Here is a 19,108-nt window from a genome sequence, read left to right on the forward strand (position 1 = left end):
AAAATGAAAAAATAGCTTTGTTAAAGTGATCTAAAAAAACTGTTCCATCTCCCTTCTTCAGAAATCTCCCTGCGTTTTTAATATGGGAGCCAATGAGGCTGTTGATGCGTGTTGGTGGATCATCTGTGCGTCCTACGCCCAAACTATAACTCTGACAGCTTTATCAGAGGATTGTGAGTGAGAAAACAAATTTTCCTACGTTTCTATATTTAAATTATTTCTGTAGAGTGGTATTTGCGGCCTGGAGCGCAGTTTTCAAATTTATTTTTTGACAGTTTTTTCTCTCCCTCTACACTCTGGCGATGATGTCACACACTGTGACACGAACATTCCGTGCAATATACACCCATTATAATCTCAGAATTTCTCCAAAAATGATCATGGTCATTGAACAGGGATTGATAAAAAACTATATGACCTACCGAAATGTGGATTAATACACTGATACACAAGACTTCTCTAGGTGAAATTAGAGTCTCTAGGTGAAATTATGCCGGAGAAGTAGACGTTTAAATATCTCCAATTATTGTTCTTTTTCGCTCATTTTTTTTCGGCTGTCCTATTCATTTCAATGCAAAATTTTGGGCAGTCATATTCTGTAGAGAAAAGTAATAGCACACCGATCCCGATCAAACCGCACGTTTTGATATATAATTTGTCCTGCAACTCTTCAAGTTGTAGCACTAGTAGCGGGACGAAATTGCGTCCGGAAGAGGAAGAAGAAAAAATCCACAGTATAACAGTAGTGCTTCGCCCCGAGCACTGGTCCCTACAGCTATTGCTGTATGGGACCAGTGCTCGGTGCGATTGCCCCGAGGCCCTAATGAAATGACTACAGAATAATTTATTACAGTGTAGTAACCAGCTAATGGGGATCCTTAATAAATAAACAAATAAACAACAACAACAACATCACACAGCATATAACATAGAAACATTTACATGGTAAATAAGCATTCATCTTGCTCTTGTGTTTAGAGCAGCAATGGCTGCAGGGATCAGACTTTTTACAAGGTGAGCCCTTTTACACCTGTACCTCCAACCAGTGGGGTGAGATCCTGGTTGAGTGGATGAGTAATGTCCTGGTCTATTGTGGTTGCAATGCGTGAGATGGCCCTGTTATTCAGTTCTGTGAGACTGGGTGTTGGGAGTTTGATTATTTTGGCAGCAATATTGGTGTTGATTGATATATGAGCGGCCCAACATATTTAAGTCCAAAGATGTTAAGGAAAATCACAAGCAGTTGAACATCACCAACCATGTTTTATTTATGATGTTATGATCTACAGTAGCACACAAAGTCAACGTTGTCATATAGTGCTCTCAAAGACTTAGGTTGCTTGTTTGACTTTGCTTTTTGTTCATGTGGGATTTTTTTTCGTTTTCTGATTGAGTCTTTAACAACTACGCACTGCTACTTGTACGCTGTAATTATGCGTGTCTTGCAATCATAGTGTTTGGACAAAAAGTCACAATCATTTTCTTTTATTGGTTAGTCTAGTTGGCTCAAGATACATTAAGTAAACATCCTTGTTTACCAAGCCTTAGCTGAATACCTGTTCTCTCCACTCATTAGCCTGAGAAAGATCTGACTTGGGGATGTGTGCTGTGTGGTACCGCCTTGCCCAAAAGCACTGTGTAACACAGGGAGTGTTTGTATGCAGCTCTGTGTATAGTTCTGTGTTTCCAGGTGCTGTGTTTGGCTTCTCTGTCATCACAACCTTACTGTGATCTTTCCATGAGACCTTTATCTCACAAGTCCTGGACAAATACTCAGGGTTGGGAAGTAAACTGGAATCAGGATGTGGCCACAGCCTGCATAGACGGAGGTGATAGTCTTCTCACACAGCTGCTTGATTGATGGGCCACAGCTCAATGTGTAGTGTTACCTCAGGTCAAGGTGGAGGCTGGGTGGCCCACACACACTTAATTTAATATTTGATAACAACCACAGTGTGGTGATACATCAATTGCGTTCTCAGTTTCCCACAAGTCCTAAAAGTACTAAGAGAATATGCTTCACCTGCTACTGAAATTGTCATTTTACCAAACAAAGTAATCCAGGTGGGGATTTTTCTCCTCTAAATTATTTTATATTTTACTTATATATGAATTTTTCTAAAGACTTTTGAAAAATGTGATGTTAATTACAGCATAACCCCAGCAGTTCTGTAGTCAGCACTCGACAGGTGCAGGAGAAATGGTATCTCCTCTCTATTAATGCTCATGGAATTAGAATCACAATGACAAATTTACAATTTATCTATTAGAGCTGTGACATTAATCCTCTGGGGTCTATGATCACGCTGGCATGATCAGATAATGTGGCTCTCCAGTTTTTTGTTTGACGTTCCGAGGTCATGTAAAACCAAAGATATGATTGTTTTAATTTGATAGCACAAACATATTTATTCAAGTGTAAAAGTATGATGGGACAAGGCAGACGTGGCATTCTGTAAAAATGGAAAAAAGGGTTCTAATCATCTAACACTGTTCCTATAAATGAACTTGTTTTTATGGTATTTTTTGTGGATTTGAATTTTACCTTTATATGTTCATATTTGTAACCTAGGTTTACATTATTCAAGTCTGAAACAGTTCATTGAGCATTTTGTGGTTTTTATTGTCATAAATAGTAATTTTATTTCAGATTTCATGATTTTTGTGTATTTTTGGGCTCAATATATTAATGAAGTGGGTTAAAGTGAAAAGATAATTGTCAAGTTGTGCTGAGGAAATACTAAATATCAAACATGGGTATAGTAAATATTATGTGGTATATGAAGGGCAAATAGGCTCAGACCCTAGAGGGTTAAAGTCAAAATATGAGTGAAAAATATATTATTTAGGCCCCAAGGGAATACGCAGCATCTTTTCTGTTGTTCAAATATTATATTAATGTAATTGTTATACAAAGTGCATGATCTTAATTAATGTCACATGCAAAGTGCATAACAATTACATGTAAATACTTTCAATAAGAGTAAATATGATCTTCAATAGCTTTGGTGCAGATTAGGTCATTCTTAATATCAAGGTTAGAGAAAAAAGTTAATATATGTTGTAATCAAGGTTATAATAGTTTTGGATTTTTCATTAGTTTTAGTTTTAATTTCGTTGTGATTTTTGGTTTTCAAATTCAGTTAGTTTTAATGAGTTTTTAGAGTGAGTTTGCTAGTTTTAATTAGTTTTTATTTTTTGGAAAATGCTTAGTTTTAGTTTTGTTTTTATTAGTTTTAATGTTAGTTTTAGTTTTTTTGTAATGGGGTATTTGTTGGGTGTGAAATTCAATAAGGTCACAATAAATGTTGCCTTTATTTCCTTTGTCTGATCCATCTCAGCCTCAATAAGGTTATTAAGTCATAAAACCAGATAGATAAAATATATTTCATATCAACCAAAAAGGTTTATGTTTGAAAAAAGTTGACAAACATGAAAACTAAGGACAATTTCACTATAATTTTAGTTCGTTTTAGTTAGTTTTGTAACCAAAAAAATACAGTTTCAGTTAATTATGTTTTTTTTAAAAACATAATTAACAAAAAAAACAAACTTGTTTTTATTTTTATTTCGGTTAATGAAAATGTTTTTTCAATTCTAGTTTTCATTATTTCGTTAGTTTTCATTAACTATAATAACCTTGGTTGTAATTAATTCTTTTTTTAAAATGATTATCTCAAATTGAAATCAGTTTAAAATGATAACTTTCATCTGCTCATCACACTACATTCGTTTACATTTAGAGCCAGAGTCCAGTTGTCCCTGATATAGCCCCTCTGGATATTTAATTTTTTTTAAATATTTTTTTGGGCATTTTGTAGCTTTATTGAGAGAGAGAGATATTGAGAGTGAAAGGGGGAGACATGCGGGAAAGGGCTCCGAGCCGGATTCGAACCCAGGCCGCCCGCTTACGAGAACTGGGCCTCTGTGGTACGCGCTCTACCAGGTGTGCCACCGGGAACGCCCATATTTAATATTTTTAACATCTCATCACGCAGCCAAGGAGTAAGTATCTGACATAATTATATGTATATATAAAACTAATGTTTGTTTGTAAAAAAAAAAATCTGGTGTTCAAATTTGTATAGTTACACACACTCACACTGCATGCAGCACGAAACCAGGAAAAATAACAAAGATGCTCAGCCTGCGACTACAGTATGATCTTTATTAATGATAATCCTATCAAACTACAACTACAGCAAAGTTATTAAACATAAATAGAGGAATCATGTATGCAGATACAGTTGACACTGATTTAGTTATGATTGTTAAGTCATGGTCCTATGAATGCATGCTCATTACATGAGTGGTCGTTGCATGTGCTTGTCCAGGTTTTTGCCTTATCTCCTGCTTCGCCGTGACTTGGCGCTGGCGGCAGTGGACTCCACCTTACTCTGGCCAATCACAGCGCACTCTGTCGGTAGGCACCCGCAGGCGTCGATCTGAGTGTAGGTGTAGGTGATTTCTGTGTTGTCAGGGCAGGAGAGCTGGATCTTACGCTCTGATGTAGCTAGCTCCTGGCAGCAGGAGCACTTGTGCTGCAAGGATCTCATGTTGGTAGAGAAACTGAGGAAGAGAGAGAGGGCCGTGTGAAATGAGAGGAGGCAGCAAGGTAACTGGGATAAATCTAATTTAGCTCAAGAAAATGAAAATGTAACACTTTAAAATAACCAACTAAGTGATGTTTATACATGGTTTATAGATCAATTATTAACCATTTAAAAAGTGCAAAGTGCCAATCAATTTCTTAAAGGTATATGAATCATTTAAAAATCATTAACGTACTTAATATGGTGTTAAAATGTTATAATCAGTGCAACTAAAACTATTAATAAACTATTAATTATAATTTACTGGTTTGTTAATGGTAAAGTAACTATAAACTTACATTAATATATAATCTATTTGTCATTCATAAATGATGAAGTTAGTTAAACATTAATAAATGATGTATTTACCAAATACATCATGGCCTATAAACAATTTAAAAATGATGATTAAACATTAATAAACTATCTGTTTACCATTTATAAATGATTAAATGATGGTTATTGTAAAGTGTTACCAATGAAAATGTAAGAATACAGAGCTGCAGTATTTACATGATTTAAACCTCAACCTTTTTTCACTGATGTACCCCCTGTGAAATATTTTTTCAGCCAAGTACCCCCTAACCTGGGCAAAGCATTTTTGGTTGAAAAAAAAGCCTTAAAAACAGAGCGCTGTGCCATCAGTGTCTGATTTATAAACTTTGGAAATGATAAACATACAAAATTTGAACATTTGAAAAAAACCCAATTTCAACCATTTTAAATGTTAATAATCCATGACTAAATTTACAACAAATATTTCTCATCATTTAAATGTAGTGATTCAAACTAATGTAGTAAAAACAGTGAGCATATAACCATTTAAAACTATAACTGCTACGCTTCAACCACGACTCCATCTTTGAGTTTTCAAGTGATTGACAGGTGATGCCAGGTGACATATGACAGGTTGGGTCCAACCATCCTGGTATGGGGGACACTCTTGGTTTTTAGGATGATTAAATTGAATAGCCTACTGAATATAAAATTAGCTTTATGAACTTATACTTATATTTTCCTAAAATATTTATTAAATAATTATTTTTAAAGGATTTTTGCATGGATGCTACTTTTTAAATGTATATTTTCAAATCTTACGTACCCCCTGGGGTGCCTTCATGTACCCCCAGGGGTACGCATACCACTGATTTAAATCTTTAACTCACACATACAGAAGTGAGCAAAACCGTCTTGAATCTATAATTTCAGTTTGAATCATTCCTGATGATTTAAAGAGGCACTTTACACATAATGATCAGTTTACTTTTTATGGTTAGTACTACTATGAACACTGTTGTTTAGTGTCTCCTGATGATGTCATAATGATGTTATTGGGCTTTTAGACAATACATGTACCGCACAAAGCCTACAGTCGGTGGTTGTAATGATCAAAGATCAAAGATTCAACCGACTGGGAGGGTCTAATAAAAAGTCAGCATTGAGTTGGAAAGTGTAGGATCCAGCATTTTTGAAAGTTGACCAATATTATGAATTAAAAGTCAGAATAGCGAGTGACCTTTTTTAAAAAAAAAATCTGTCTCTTAGGTTGTATCTCCTCAAATGGATAAAAATGCTCTTTTAATTTGATACAAAGTATAACAGAAATATTTGATGGAGATATTAAGACCTTTCCACAACACTGATGATCAGGAAAAAGACCCGAGGGGGACTCACAAGGTGAAGGTGCCACATGCTCCACTACAGGATGTGACGTTGACCAGGTCTTTGGAGCGGCAGTCCTGGACCTCCAGGTGCGTAGGAGTGGTGGATACATTGCATGGCTGACCCTTGGAAATACCTGTAAGGCAGGCAAGAGATACATGTTGAGAGGGGAAAACATCTCGTTTGACCTGATTTACAGATCTGGTCAAATTCAAGCATAATAACTAGGGCCGGGACTCGATTAAAAAAATGAATCTAATTAATTAAAGGCTTTGTAATTAATTAATCGAAATTAATCGCATTTTAATCGCATATAAATATTTGACCTGAGAACAGTGAGAAGTAATTTTTTTCACATGGATTTTTAGTATACCATTGAATAATGACTGAATACATAAGCTTAAGCAGCAAAAATATTGTTTATTTTTGTTCAAGTCCAACAGACCAGTGCAATTTTTGCCATCAAGTGTAGCAATAGCATATTTAGCCGCTAGCTGCTATATGTTTTGCATTGAGGTGATACTTGAGGCTGGATGTGCTGCGGTGATATGTGAATTCCTTGTTGCATAGCAACACAACCATGCTCTTATCGACGCTTCCATCCGTTGGTGTTTTGTAACAAAATGTCCCATCATCCACGGGGCCAACCAAAGCGCTCTCATCAGCTTCTTCCTTCATGTTCACTGTGGTTTGTTGTTGTCTGAACTCATGAACGCTAGTTGGTGCTCCAGAATAATCGGTCCGCCTGAAACTCATCCAGTGAGAAACGTTCCGCGGTGCAAAAATAAGTGTGATTAAAATGCGTCATTTTTTTTAAAGTCCTGGCCCTAATAATAACACTTTGGGGGAGGAATTCACAAAAGTGGACTTGGCTGCTGATTACATCATGAAGGTCCAGTTCACCAAAGATATTCTGCTAATGACATTCCAGGACAAACTATTGTTGGGGAAGCCCAGATTAACTACTCTGACTTTTTTTTTGATCAACTGGGCTCAGAAATAATAATTCATCTTAAGAAATGCGCACACACAGCGTGCATGTGTGCAATTTCATGAGAAGTGGGAAGAAGCTACCTCAGCTCTTTGCTTTCAGTTAACAGCCGTGGATCAATACCAATCAATAGTCTCATCTAGTTAACCATGAGATATTTGGTCCCTAACAGGAATATATGACAGGTATTTTATAAAGCATTATTGTTAATAAAAACATAAGACATCTTCATTATGATTAAATAACTTATTTAGGCCAGGTATCAGAGCTGATCACAAAGGTTCTGCTCATTGTGAAAGATTAGAAGCTGTAATGGACCACATGGGGCTCTGTATCACCAGAGTGACAGGAGAGTGTTGTCAGCTGCAAAAATCATGTGCAGGTATGAAAAGCTCATGGAAGATATACATACAGACACGACAGCATCCGTCTGGAGCGATGGTCTCTGTTCCCTGCAGAAGACACACACATTTACATCAGTATCATAATGCCTTTAGTTTCACTTTGGAGAGAGTCACATTAGACAGTAGGTGTGTGTGTGTGTGTGTGTGTGTGTGTGTGTGTTCTTATACTTCCGGAACACATTTTTTAACCAACAGAGTGAGGACATTTTTGCAAAGTGAGGACATTTTGGCCGGTCCTCACTTCTTTAAGGGGCTTTTTTTGGATTTAAGACTTTGTTTTAGGGTTAAGGTTACAAAAAAATGATAATTAACTGAAACGGTATTGTGTGGTTACAAAACTAACTAAAATTATAGTGAAAATGTCCTTCGTTTTCGTCTTTGTCAACTTTTTTCATACATAATTAAGATGGATCAGGCAAAGGAAAAAAAGGAAAAATTTACTCTGACCTCTTTTAATCTCCCACCCAACAAATAGCCCATTACAAAAAACTAAAACTAACACTAAAACTAATAAAAACTAAACTAAAACTAAAGCATTTCAAAAAATAAATATTAAACTAAAACTAATGAAAAATCCAAAACTATTATAACCTTGCAAGGGAATTCACTTTTTCCCAATGAGGGCCCTCACAAAGATAGTACAAGAATGTGTGTGTGTGTGTGTGTGTGTGTGTGTGTGTGTACTCACCGGTATGCAGTCCTTAGGGTCATAGTGAGGACAGGTGATCTTGGTCTCGATGGGGATGAGCTGATTAGCGATCTGCACACACTCATACCTGTCACAGGGGTTTCCAGCAGGGGTCCAGATGGTGCCAGGCTAAAAAATAGCAAAGAGCATCAGTCACTATCATCTCCATCTGCTACATATGTTTACTGTTCTGGTGCTGGCTTTTAAAGCCTTTCACTCCGAGCCTGCAGTTTTTGATCTGTCTTTGGGCTCATCAAATGAAGGTATATGTGATACAAACCTTTATTGTGTGTGTGATATTCGAGTTTGGCAGCACGACAACGCAGTTAATTTGGACGCACGTTCCACAGCATTGGCCAGGGATGATCTTGTACTCAGAACCCTGAATAGAGACACAAAGACAAATTAAGCATTTAACAATAAATACTCTCCTATGGCTTTTAAATCTACAGTATGTTCTTGTCCGAATTTGGATTCAGGGTCGATTTCAGTATTATTCTGGGTTTACAGTATGGCTTATTTCCAGTGGCAGTAAAGATGCAAAACACTCTTCTTCAAATCTCAGGATTTGGGGAACTGCAGCGTGTTCAGTGATCTGTTATCACTTTTTCCTACAGATACCTTGTCAGATGTTCAGATCTGTAGAATGTGAGAAGTCCCTCATGGACAATTTTATACCCAATAGTTTTGCTCATTTCATGTGTTTCCATTCACATATAAATGTAATGGTTATCATGAAGGGGTTTGTACGATTTCCTACGAAAAACTTTTGCATTGTGATTCCTATGATATCCTATAAAATGCACACTGTTTTCACCATGTGACCTCAGCACATTGTTGACAGGTGATCACCACTCTTGTGCCCAACATCACAATCGCTGTTGTAAATACATTAATCCTGTAAAATGGTTAGGTTTAGGGACCCAAACCATTTTTCATAATGTTCGGAGAAAACAACAGTTAAGGTTATAAAAACCATTACCACTGTACAAACTGTAACTGTAAACATGGCCTTTTACGTTACATTGATTTTTCACCGTTTTTTGGTGCATACCCACAAATCCCAGTGCATTACTTTTTGTAGTAAATCATATTAGAGCTGAAACAATTATTCGATAAGTCGAACAATAATCGATTATTAAATTGATCGCCAACTATTTTGATAATCGAATAATTGGTTATATTAACTTACATTAATATACCATCTATTTGCCATTTATAAATTATTTAGTTAGTTCAACATTATAAAAATATGTATTTACCATTCTAAACGGCCTAAATCTGTTTACCATTTATAAATGATGGTTATCGTAAAGTGTTACCAACAAATCCATGAATGTGGTAAATAAATGTTCTCATCACTAGTCAATCACAATGTATGAAAGAATGACTGTAATAAAAGACTGTGTGACTGAGTGAAGAAGACAGTGAGCAAGAGAGAGAGAAACTTACCACAGGGCAGTGTGTGTCACATGGGATAGGCTGACAGTCTATCGTATGCAGGGGGCTGTCGGCATTTATCTTGGGACTACAACTGCACCTTTCACATGGCTTCATGGGCACCAGCTCTCCAACCTGGTGGACAGGGTTAGAGAGTCAGCACAGATACACATAGTGGCCCTTATTTAGCAATCAAACGTAGAAACCAGTGCAGATCTGAGCATATAAATCCTCTTTCAACAGGGTTCATGTATGATTCATGAAACATTCTTATCGAGTGTTGATCAACCTGGCAGCTGAAAACAAGTATCATTTAACACATTGAGCCCAAAAATACACAAAAATCATGAAATCTGAAATAAAATGACTATTTATGACAATAAAAACCACAAATATGCTCAATGAACTGTTCCAGACCTGAAAAATGTAAACCTAGGTTACAAATATGAACATATAAAGGTAAAATTCAAATATAATAAAACTATACAAAAAATACCATAAAAACAAGTTTATTTATAGGAACAGTGTTAGATGATTAGAACCCTTTTTTCCATTTTTCCAGAATGCCACGCCTGCCTCGTCCCATCCTACTTTTACACTTGAATAAATATGTTTGTGCTATCAAATTAAAACGATCATATCTTTGGTTTTACATGACCAAGGAACGTCGAACAAAAAACTGGAGAGCCACATTATCTGATCATGCCAGCGTGATCATAGACCCTCAGAGTCAGAAAGTGAAACGCTGACGTCCAACAGCTGCAACACAACAAACTGGTTTTGTTTGGCAGCATAAAAAGTTTCAAGAAAGGAAATCAGTGGTGCTGTCAGCAGAGTAGCAGTGGACAATCCAGCTCCTGGTGAGGTTGGAATATTTAATTTATTATTTTTTAAATAATTTTTATTTTGTACATTCGTTTGATAAATGAGGGCCAATAGTTCTAGGGTATAAACAATGCTGTGTGGTTATTAAAAATATTTTTATAAAAATCTTTATCCTATAAATACCAAATCAAAGGTAAATACTAGGTCCGAGACTTTAACGCGTAAATTAAGATTCATTAATTACACAAAAATGAATGCGTTAAAAAAATGGACCCATTTTAATCGCACTTATTTTTGCACCGCGGAAATGTACTATATTTCTAAATATGCTATTGCTACACTTAATGGCAAAAATTGCACTGGTCTGTTGGACCAGTTATGTATTCAATATCCATGTGAAAAAAATTACTTCTCACTGTTCTCAGGTCAAATATTTATATGCGATTAAAATGTGATTAATTTTGATTATTTAATTACAAAGCCTCTAATAAATTAGATTAATTTTTTTAATCGAGTCGCGGCCCTAGTAAATACGCATAAAAATTATTTGTTTATTCATTCATTTATTTATTATCATTTTTTTTCCTATATTCACTGATGGATCTGTCACTAGAGGACACAGCCATTTAAACCTAGAATAGTCACCGTTTTCAATGTTTTGACACAATCTTGAGTCATGACTTTTGGCCAAATAGCCTTGTTGTACAAAGCATAAATTCCCAGACATTTGTTTAAGAAATGAATGGCCACTCAGACTTACTTTTCACAACTACCACCATAAGTTATGTTGAGAAATGTGATTATAACACCTTTCTAATATTTCTGGTGACATACAGCATGTTTGTGTTGAGAAAAATAGCCCAATCTTAACAAAGGCTTCCTGCAACAGTTTGACATGGAGGTGGTAGATGTGAGATCTCACCTCATATTCATGATTGTTGAAAACACACACGTCCTTGATCGCTGTAACAGAAACACACCACTTAATAATGCATTTTAAAGATGAAACCTCGCAATGCAGTTACAGTAACATGACCAAGTATATAGCACACTCACGGCAGTTGTATTTGAAACAGCAGACTCCCACAGTGCTGTTTAGAGTGGTACCAACCGGACAGTGTGGTACAGGACTGCACTGTGTCACATCACACTCTGTTCAGAGACAGCAAATAGATAAGATAAACCTTTATAATATCAGTTACAATGAAGGATCTCTTTCACTGAGACACAAGTCCTGCTCTGACTGTCACATCAAACATGGCTACAAATATCAATCCAAACAGCTAATAGCAGCAAAGAGCTTCAACTGATATCACCTGCTTCACTGTTTAATACTACAAGATGATGGTTACGAACCATGGAATAGTAGAGGTATAATATTTAGAACTGCTCAGGATGTTTCATAAATGGTAAAATGGTAAATGGAGTGCAATTATATAGCGCTTTTATCCAATGCGCTTTAGACTACACACCACGCTCACCGTAATAAACTATTTAGCAGTCATTTCATTTTACTTAATATATTTGATCAAATGTATTAAATATAAATGCGTCCTTGATTTTGAGGCAGTTGTTTAAGTAACTTTAACATAAAAATGTTTGAGGTATAATCTACTTATTTTGATCACATTAAATATAATCTTTATGTGTATGTAATTCTAAATCAAGAGAATTTTGAATGAATCCAACACAATAGAATTAATGTTTTTAAATGACAGGAACTTCCTGTTAAGTTGTTATTAAGTCAACTTGTAACGTAATTAGATTTAATTAATAATATTGCGTGCAATCTGTTGCATCAATTTTATTGAGTAGCTATTTCACCCATACATTCATACTGGTGGCAGAGGCTACCCTAAACGGTGCCACCTGCCACCATTGGGAATTCATTCACACACCGATGAACACAGCATCGGCAGCAGTTTGGGGTTCAGTAACTTGCTCAAGGATACTTCGACATGTAGATCGAACCACCAACCCTACGATCAGAAGACTACCCGCTCTACCAACTGGGCCACAGCCGCCCCTGCATTTCTTGCATGCTGGAATATGCTTATGACTCCTCTTGTCTAAAATTGGTGGACTACACACTGTGTTAAATGTGTAAATACAAAGTGTACTGACTCTGGTAGAAGAACTGGTGCTCACTTACCACACTTCTCCTTTGGACAGCAGCCAGTAGTATCAGTGACTTTGATCTGACCCTCTTGATCACAGCTGAGGGATGGCTGTGCTGGACAGGGCAGAGGGTGGCAGGCCACCTGCAGTACGTCCTCCTCACATATACATTGCTTACAGCCTTCTGTCCATGTTGCATTGGCCTGAGGACATAGTGTTTTGACAGAATTATGGCAGGAGGAATGACTTTATTACTGACCTGTCAACAGGCATGGGAACTCAATGAAATCATTACCTGTTTATATTTTCCATCTGGCAAGCGACAAAGTTCTATAAGGAGACACATATAAGTCATAAAGTTACTTCCACTCATTCTCAGCCTGCCTCAGGAGATAGTTGTATGATGAGTAAATCCTGAATGTTCTCACTCTGAAATCACCTTTTAAAATAATCTCATGACGTTTTTCTTCTCATTAACATCTTATCATTTCCCCTCTTTATATTCTAAACATTGGTTTAAACCAGGGGTCTCAAAATGTTTTTTTTGGTAATTTTGTTTCTTTTTTGGTAATTATGTGTCTTTTTGGTCATTTTGTTTCTTTTTTAAGTAATTTCGTTTTTTTCTGTCATTTTGGGTCATTTTGTGTCTTTTTTTAAATAATTTTGTTCCTTTTTTGGTAATTTTGTGTATTTTTTGTCATTTGTGTCTTTTTTAAGTAATTTTGTGTTTTTTCAGTCATTTTGTGCCTTTATTTTGTAATTTGGTGTCTTTTTTTTAAGTAATTTTGTGTCTTTTTTTGGTCATTTGGTGTCTTTTTTAAGTAATTTTGTTTTTTTTCTGTCATTTTGTGTCTTCTTGTTTTTTTTTTAGTAATGTTGTGTCTTTTTTTGGTCATTTTGATACTGCCTCCAGCTGCCCCCAGGTAATTTGAGTTTGAGACCCCTGGTTTAAACCATTAAAACTGGATTAACAGACTTAACAAACTTAACAAACTTAATTCATTACTAAGCCCCTAAACAGTGGCTCAAATAATGACACTTAAATGTCATACCTAAATGTTTCTTTCATGATTTCTACAATAGCTCAACATTTCAGCCATAGCACGACAAAACTTTATAGGGATACAACATCCATTTTTGGTCTTAGATGAACCTGAGTTTATGGCATCAAAATGAACCTCTACACATTCACTTTCCTCCTCCCTGATCCATAAACATATGATTTTGATGATAGAATAACATAAGGACTTTGACTTGGTCACATAGTGCAGCATGCAGCACAGCTGTTGCTGCACTGAAGTGATATTTGCTCTTACCACAGGAGGGTACACATTCATTAGAGTTGGAAGAGAGGAGGATGGTGCCATTTGGACAGGAGCAACCCTCCAGCTCCATACTTGTCATGGCACTGAATGCATCAGCCATATAGATGAATTTCTGATTATACCTACAGAAACAACAGATGATGTTGGATGTGAGTCAGAAATAAATGTAAATTAATTGACTGTAATAGTAACAACAATGTGGTGGTGGATTGCTGTACCAGGAATCACAGGTAGGTTCGACCTGAGGACCACAGGCCTGATACACTTTGGGACTTTCACATTTATATTCTATCAAGAGACAAAGAGAGAAATAACATCATGTTTTACATGTAGGTCATTGGTGAAATTATAAATAATACTGCATCATGCTTTAACATTACATATTCTGGTTGCTCACCACAGAGGCCTTTGGTGGCACTCCTCCAGTCAATACACACTCCAGACTCAGCACAGACATCAGCATATGTTTGTAAACTGATGCAGCCAATGTGATTAATGTGCATGTGGCAAACGTCAAACTCACAGGCCACAACAAATGGACCATAGTCAACGATCTTATGGCAGGCTTCAAACACACTGCGGAAGATGGGATTTATAGTTAGAATGGACACCGGACAGAAACTGAGTGCATCATTACACATTATCCATAAAGGTGAATAAACCAGCAACGTGTTGCTCACAAAGGGTGTTTCTAAGCTGAAATGTACTTTGTCCAATAGGGCCTTTGCAGAGGTGTATCTGTCTCTTAAAGTGGCATTTTGCCATTCGCACAGAAGCGTCTGTTACAAAAACGTGTGGTATGGCTTTATCCATGACACTAAAAATAAAAAAAAATCTGCAAGTAGAACCATTCAATATTCTGTAAAGAGGATGAAAAGTCATCAATCTAATGTACAATGCCCCTATAGACTGTATATAAAGACTGTCCCTAACTACTGGTGAAAAAAATAATAAATTAAATATACAGAACATGTGAACTGAATACTTTTAAAGTGTTTATGTCCACAGCTGAGATGTATTATTAAAACAAACCACATTTTAATCATTTCCCTTCTTTTTCCTCCTACCTGCTCTTGATGATCTCACACATGCTTTTATCGCAGGGATTCGGAGGAGGTGTTGGTTTGGGAGGAACAGGTTCACAGTTACTGTTGTTTACGTGCCACTCATGTGCCATATGAGGACATGAAGGATCAATTTTGCCACTGGGCAACATGCAATCATCTGTCCTGTTGTTGTCACATGTGCCTGGAGAAAAACACCATTATCAGTTACAATGGTTGCAGAATGTTTTGGATATAAAATAGGTTAGGTTCTAAGTGTTGTAAGTATTAGAATCACAAATTATTCAACTTCTGTAGATTAGCATGTTCATTTTCAACTGCTATCCAAACTACTGGCCTACATACAGTATGATACTATTCAATTCTACTGCATGACTCACCACACTGTCCTTCGGTGTTGCCGGCAAATCCATTATAGGGCAAGTAGATACCGAATATCAGCCCTGAGAAGGTGATCTTGGCGTGGATTTTAGGGATGACAAGCACGGTATCAATACCGGTAGTAACTATACGGAAATCCCCATTCTGGTATGCAGGACTTACACGCTTGTCATTTACAGAAATCTAAAACAAAAAGCATTTCAATATAAATTTCAGGAATAACAGTATTAACACTCATTACAAACTACTTTTAAGGTTCAATGCAACTTCAACAAGCATTTTTTGGAGAATCAGGGTCAGGTTAGTTTGTAATAATCCAAACCAGTGCAGCGTTTCCCCTGCCATTGATTTCAGGGCTTACATGTCATTCAACACAAAAATGCACACCATTTTCAGATTGCCCGAGGAAAAAAGTCATTTTCAGCATTCTCTGACAGCAGATCAGTTTGAAATATCGTACCAGTAATGACAGTGAGCTATCAGATGAAGAGGTAACAGACTTAGATCATAGTTGGTCACAGAATGATGGGCCCTAGGCCAGTTGGGGGGCCCCCAAGGGCCAAAAACTTGATCTGGTATATTGTTACCGAAATAAACATGGTTTTGCCTAGGGCCCCAATAGACTCTAGAATCGTCATTGCTGCCTGCCAACCCCCCAAAGCAGTCAGCATAGGGTAAACACTACAGAGGCTGCATTTGCACTGAAGGGAAAAAAGTTGCTCTGAGGATAAAGACAAGGGTTGAAATTAAAAATGTTAAAAAGGCCATTTAATTACCTGATTTGTGAAAATGCCATTGATATCCTTCTGAATAATAAAGATCTTGTAGCTTTCGTAGAAGACAGTGATGGACTGAGGACAGGACAAGCCATCGGGTTCTCCGCAGTAGTAGTTATCGATCATAACACTAAAGTTGTATTTGGGTAAAATCTCTTTCACCAGCCAATAGGAACAGTTGCCTTGAAAACCATAGTAGGTTCCATCGAAGGTGACATAATGGGGGTCTCCCCAACCATAGCAGATGCCTTCACATGATACATACATGACATTTTTAAAATTATATTTAAATAACATGGTATAATCTGAGACACATTATCAGGGGTTAAATAAAGAGTTGAAGAGAAAAGGAAAACATTGCCATAGGAAAAATGTGTTGACATGTTCATCTCAGCATTTTTGCAAAAAAGCAAAATGTAAGTCAGACTTACATTGGCATTCATAGTGTGGGCAGCATCCATCAACATCCATCACTTCGATAGCAGGGAAGTTATTAGCACATACTACAGGCTTTGGAGTTGGGCATGTTATATTGTTAATGGTCGCAATGCCATTATTACATTTTCCTACACGACACTTACTTTCCTTCCAAATTTCACCATCCTATGAGGGCAATAAGACATTTGAATTAATGAAAAAACAGAGGGCTGCTATTGTCATGGAATACCAAATTAATTACTTGTACAAAATGCATTGCAAACATATATTTACTGAATTAATTAATATTTATGGAATTGAAATAGAGAAGTACCATTCTTGGAGGAGATATATTAACACACTCTTTAAATTTATGACATGGATAGTGTTTGGGTACTACGTGACAGTTTTCATCACAGTGGCCTGTGTAACAGTAGCCATCATTGTCTGTCACATTGTAGACCATGGAGCCTGAAAGTGAAGCCACAAGAAAATTGTAGTTTATCATATATATCATATGATAATATACATATTTTGGCAAGTGTTTAATAAATTCATGAACATGAAGTCGATCTGTAAACTGTGAAGAATGATCAAACCTGCAATTTGTAAAAAGTTAGCAGTTCACCTTCCATTCATTCTTCCAAGTTTGGCTAACCTGGCTTGTGCTTTCCATCGTTCTGATCATCTGACTGTTTATGTTCCCTGTCCTGAATTTGTTTTTTTTATGACAAATCAAGAGCAATGAAAAAGAAAGCTGAAGCTATAGTTGTCTATGATGAAAACTGGTTAAAAAAAATCCTTCTTTTTAGTGAAGGGTTAGTGTAGTATGAAATAGGTAAAGCAGTTAAGTTAGCTGGCCAAGTTTTTCATTTTTGTCGATTTTTTAGTTTTGATCAGTTAAGTAGAGACAAGGTTTTTACACATACACAATGCCAACAAAGTTTAATATGTTTTACTTACCAGGGGGGAAACTTGTACCATTATACGTGCAAGTGCAATGCGATGGCAAAGTGCTTGGTTGTTGTGTTTCTCCAGTTACTACAGGTAACTCTGTTGTGGTTGAGGGTGTGGTGGTCGTACTAGTAGTTGTGGGCGGCTGAGTAGTAGTGGTTGTTTCAGTTGTGGTTGAGGGCGTGGTGGTCGTAGTAGTAGTTGTGGGTGGCTGAGTAGTAGTAGATGTCTCAGTTGTGGTTGAGGGTGTGGTGGTCGTAGTAGTAGTGGTGGGTGGCTGAGTAGTAGTGGTTGTTTCAGTTGTGGTTGAGGGTGTGGTGGTTGTTGTAGTTGAAGGTGTTGTAGATTGAACAGTAGTTGGAGCATTTCCACACCTACAGCACTTAAATTTAATCTCATAATCAAAACACTGTTGATTGAGCCCTTGTTGTTTGTTGTTGCATATCAGACCAACTTGTGGATTGCAAGTCACAGTTTGTCCCAACAGAGACATGGACAGACCTGGGTAAAGTACAGCTCTACACTGGACTTCTTCTGGAGCTGAGCATATAGGATGACCAGCGGAGATTATCTTCTGGATGGATTCATCTTCTCCACCATCAGGGCCTGCTGTGGGTTTGCCAAGACTGATCCATTCTGACCATCCACATGTCATATTATGTCCCTCAGGGCAAGGTGTACTTGTGGGTGGCTGAGTAGTAGTAGTAGATGTCTCAGTTGTGGTTGAGGGTGTGGTGGTCGTACTAGTAGTTGTGGGTGGCTGAGTAGTAGTGGTTGTTTCAGTTGTGGTTGAGGGTGTGGTGGTCGCAGTAGTAGTTGGGGGCGGCTGAGTAGTAGTGGTTGTTTCAGTTGTGGTTGAGGGTGTGGTGGTCGTAGTAGTAGTGTCGGGTGGCTGAGTAGTAGTGGTTGTTTTAGTTGTGGTTGAGGGTGTGGTGGTTCGTGTAGTTGAAGGTGTTGTAGATGGAACAGTAGTTGGAGCATTTCCACACCTACAGCACTTAAATTTAATCTCATAATCAAAACACTGTTGATTGAGCCCTTGTTGTTTGTTGTTGCATATCAGACCAACTTGTGGATTGCAAGTCACAGTTTGTCCCACCAGAGACATGGACAGACCTGGGTAAAGTACAGCTCTACACTGGACTTCTTCTGGAGCTGAGCATATAGGATGACCAGCGGAGATTATCTTCTGGATGGATTCATCTTCTCCACCATCAGGGCCTGCTGTGGGTTTGCCAAGACTGATCCATTCTGACCATCCACATGTCATATTATGTCCCTCAGGGCAAGGTGTACTTGTGGGTGGCTGAGTAGTAGTAGTAGATGTCTCAGTTGTGGTTGAGGGTGTGGTGGTCGTACTAGTAGTTGTGGGTGGCTGAGTAGTAGTGGTTGTTTCAGTTGTGGTTGAGGGTGTGGTGGTCGCAGTAGAAGTTGTGGGCGGCTGAGTAGTAGTGGTTGTTTCAGTTGTGGT

General features: G+C 37.3%; 2 protein-coding genes across 2 annotated transcripts; both read right to left on the reverse strand.

The window, feature by feature from the left end:
- Positions 1-4,150: 4,150 nt before the first annotated feature.
- On the reverse strand, positions 4,151-11,861 carry LOC131988580 (intestinal mucin-like protein). Its single transcript, XM_059353726.1, has 7 exons — positions 11,847-11,861; positions 9,790-9,912; positions 8,618-8,719; positions 8,338-8,466; positions 7,658-7,697; positions 6,267-6,390; positions 4,151-4,569 (listed from the first exon to the last, which is right to left on the reverse strand). Exons 1-7 carry the CDS (start codon positions 11,859-11,861, stop codon positions 4,344-4,346), a joined length of 759 nt encoding a protein of 252 aa, XP_059209709.1. The 3' UTR covers positions 4,151-4,343.
- An 885-nt stretch (positions 11,862-12,746) lies between these two features.
- LOC131988587 (intestinal mucin-like protein) lies at positions 12,747-16,756 on the reverse strand. Its single transcript, XM_059353736.1, has 9 exons — positions 16,698-16,756; positions 16,267-16,514; positions 15,490-15,673; positions 15,113-15,293; positions 14,443-14,621; positions 14,264-14,333; positions 14,037-14,167; positions 13,016-13,050; positions 12,747-12,923 (listed from the first exon to the last, which is right to left on the reverse strand). The coding sequence occupies exons 1-9, from the start codon at positions 16,735-16,737 to the stop codon at positions 12,747-12,749; spliced, it is 1,245 nt and encodes a 414-aa protein (XP_059209719.1). The 5' UTR covers positions 16,738-16,756.
- Positions 16,757-19,108: the final 2,352 nt, after the last annotated feature.

Source organism: Centropristis striata, chromosome 2 (assembly GCF_030273125.1).
Source record: "Centropristis striata isolate RG_2023a ecotype Rhode Island chromosome 2, C.striata_1.0, whole genome shotgun sequence".
Classification (NCBI taxonomy): domain Eukaryota; kingdom Metazoa; phylum Chordata; class Actinopteri; order Perciformes; family Serranidae; genus Centropristis; species Centropristis striata.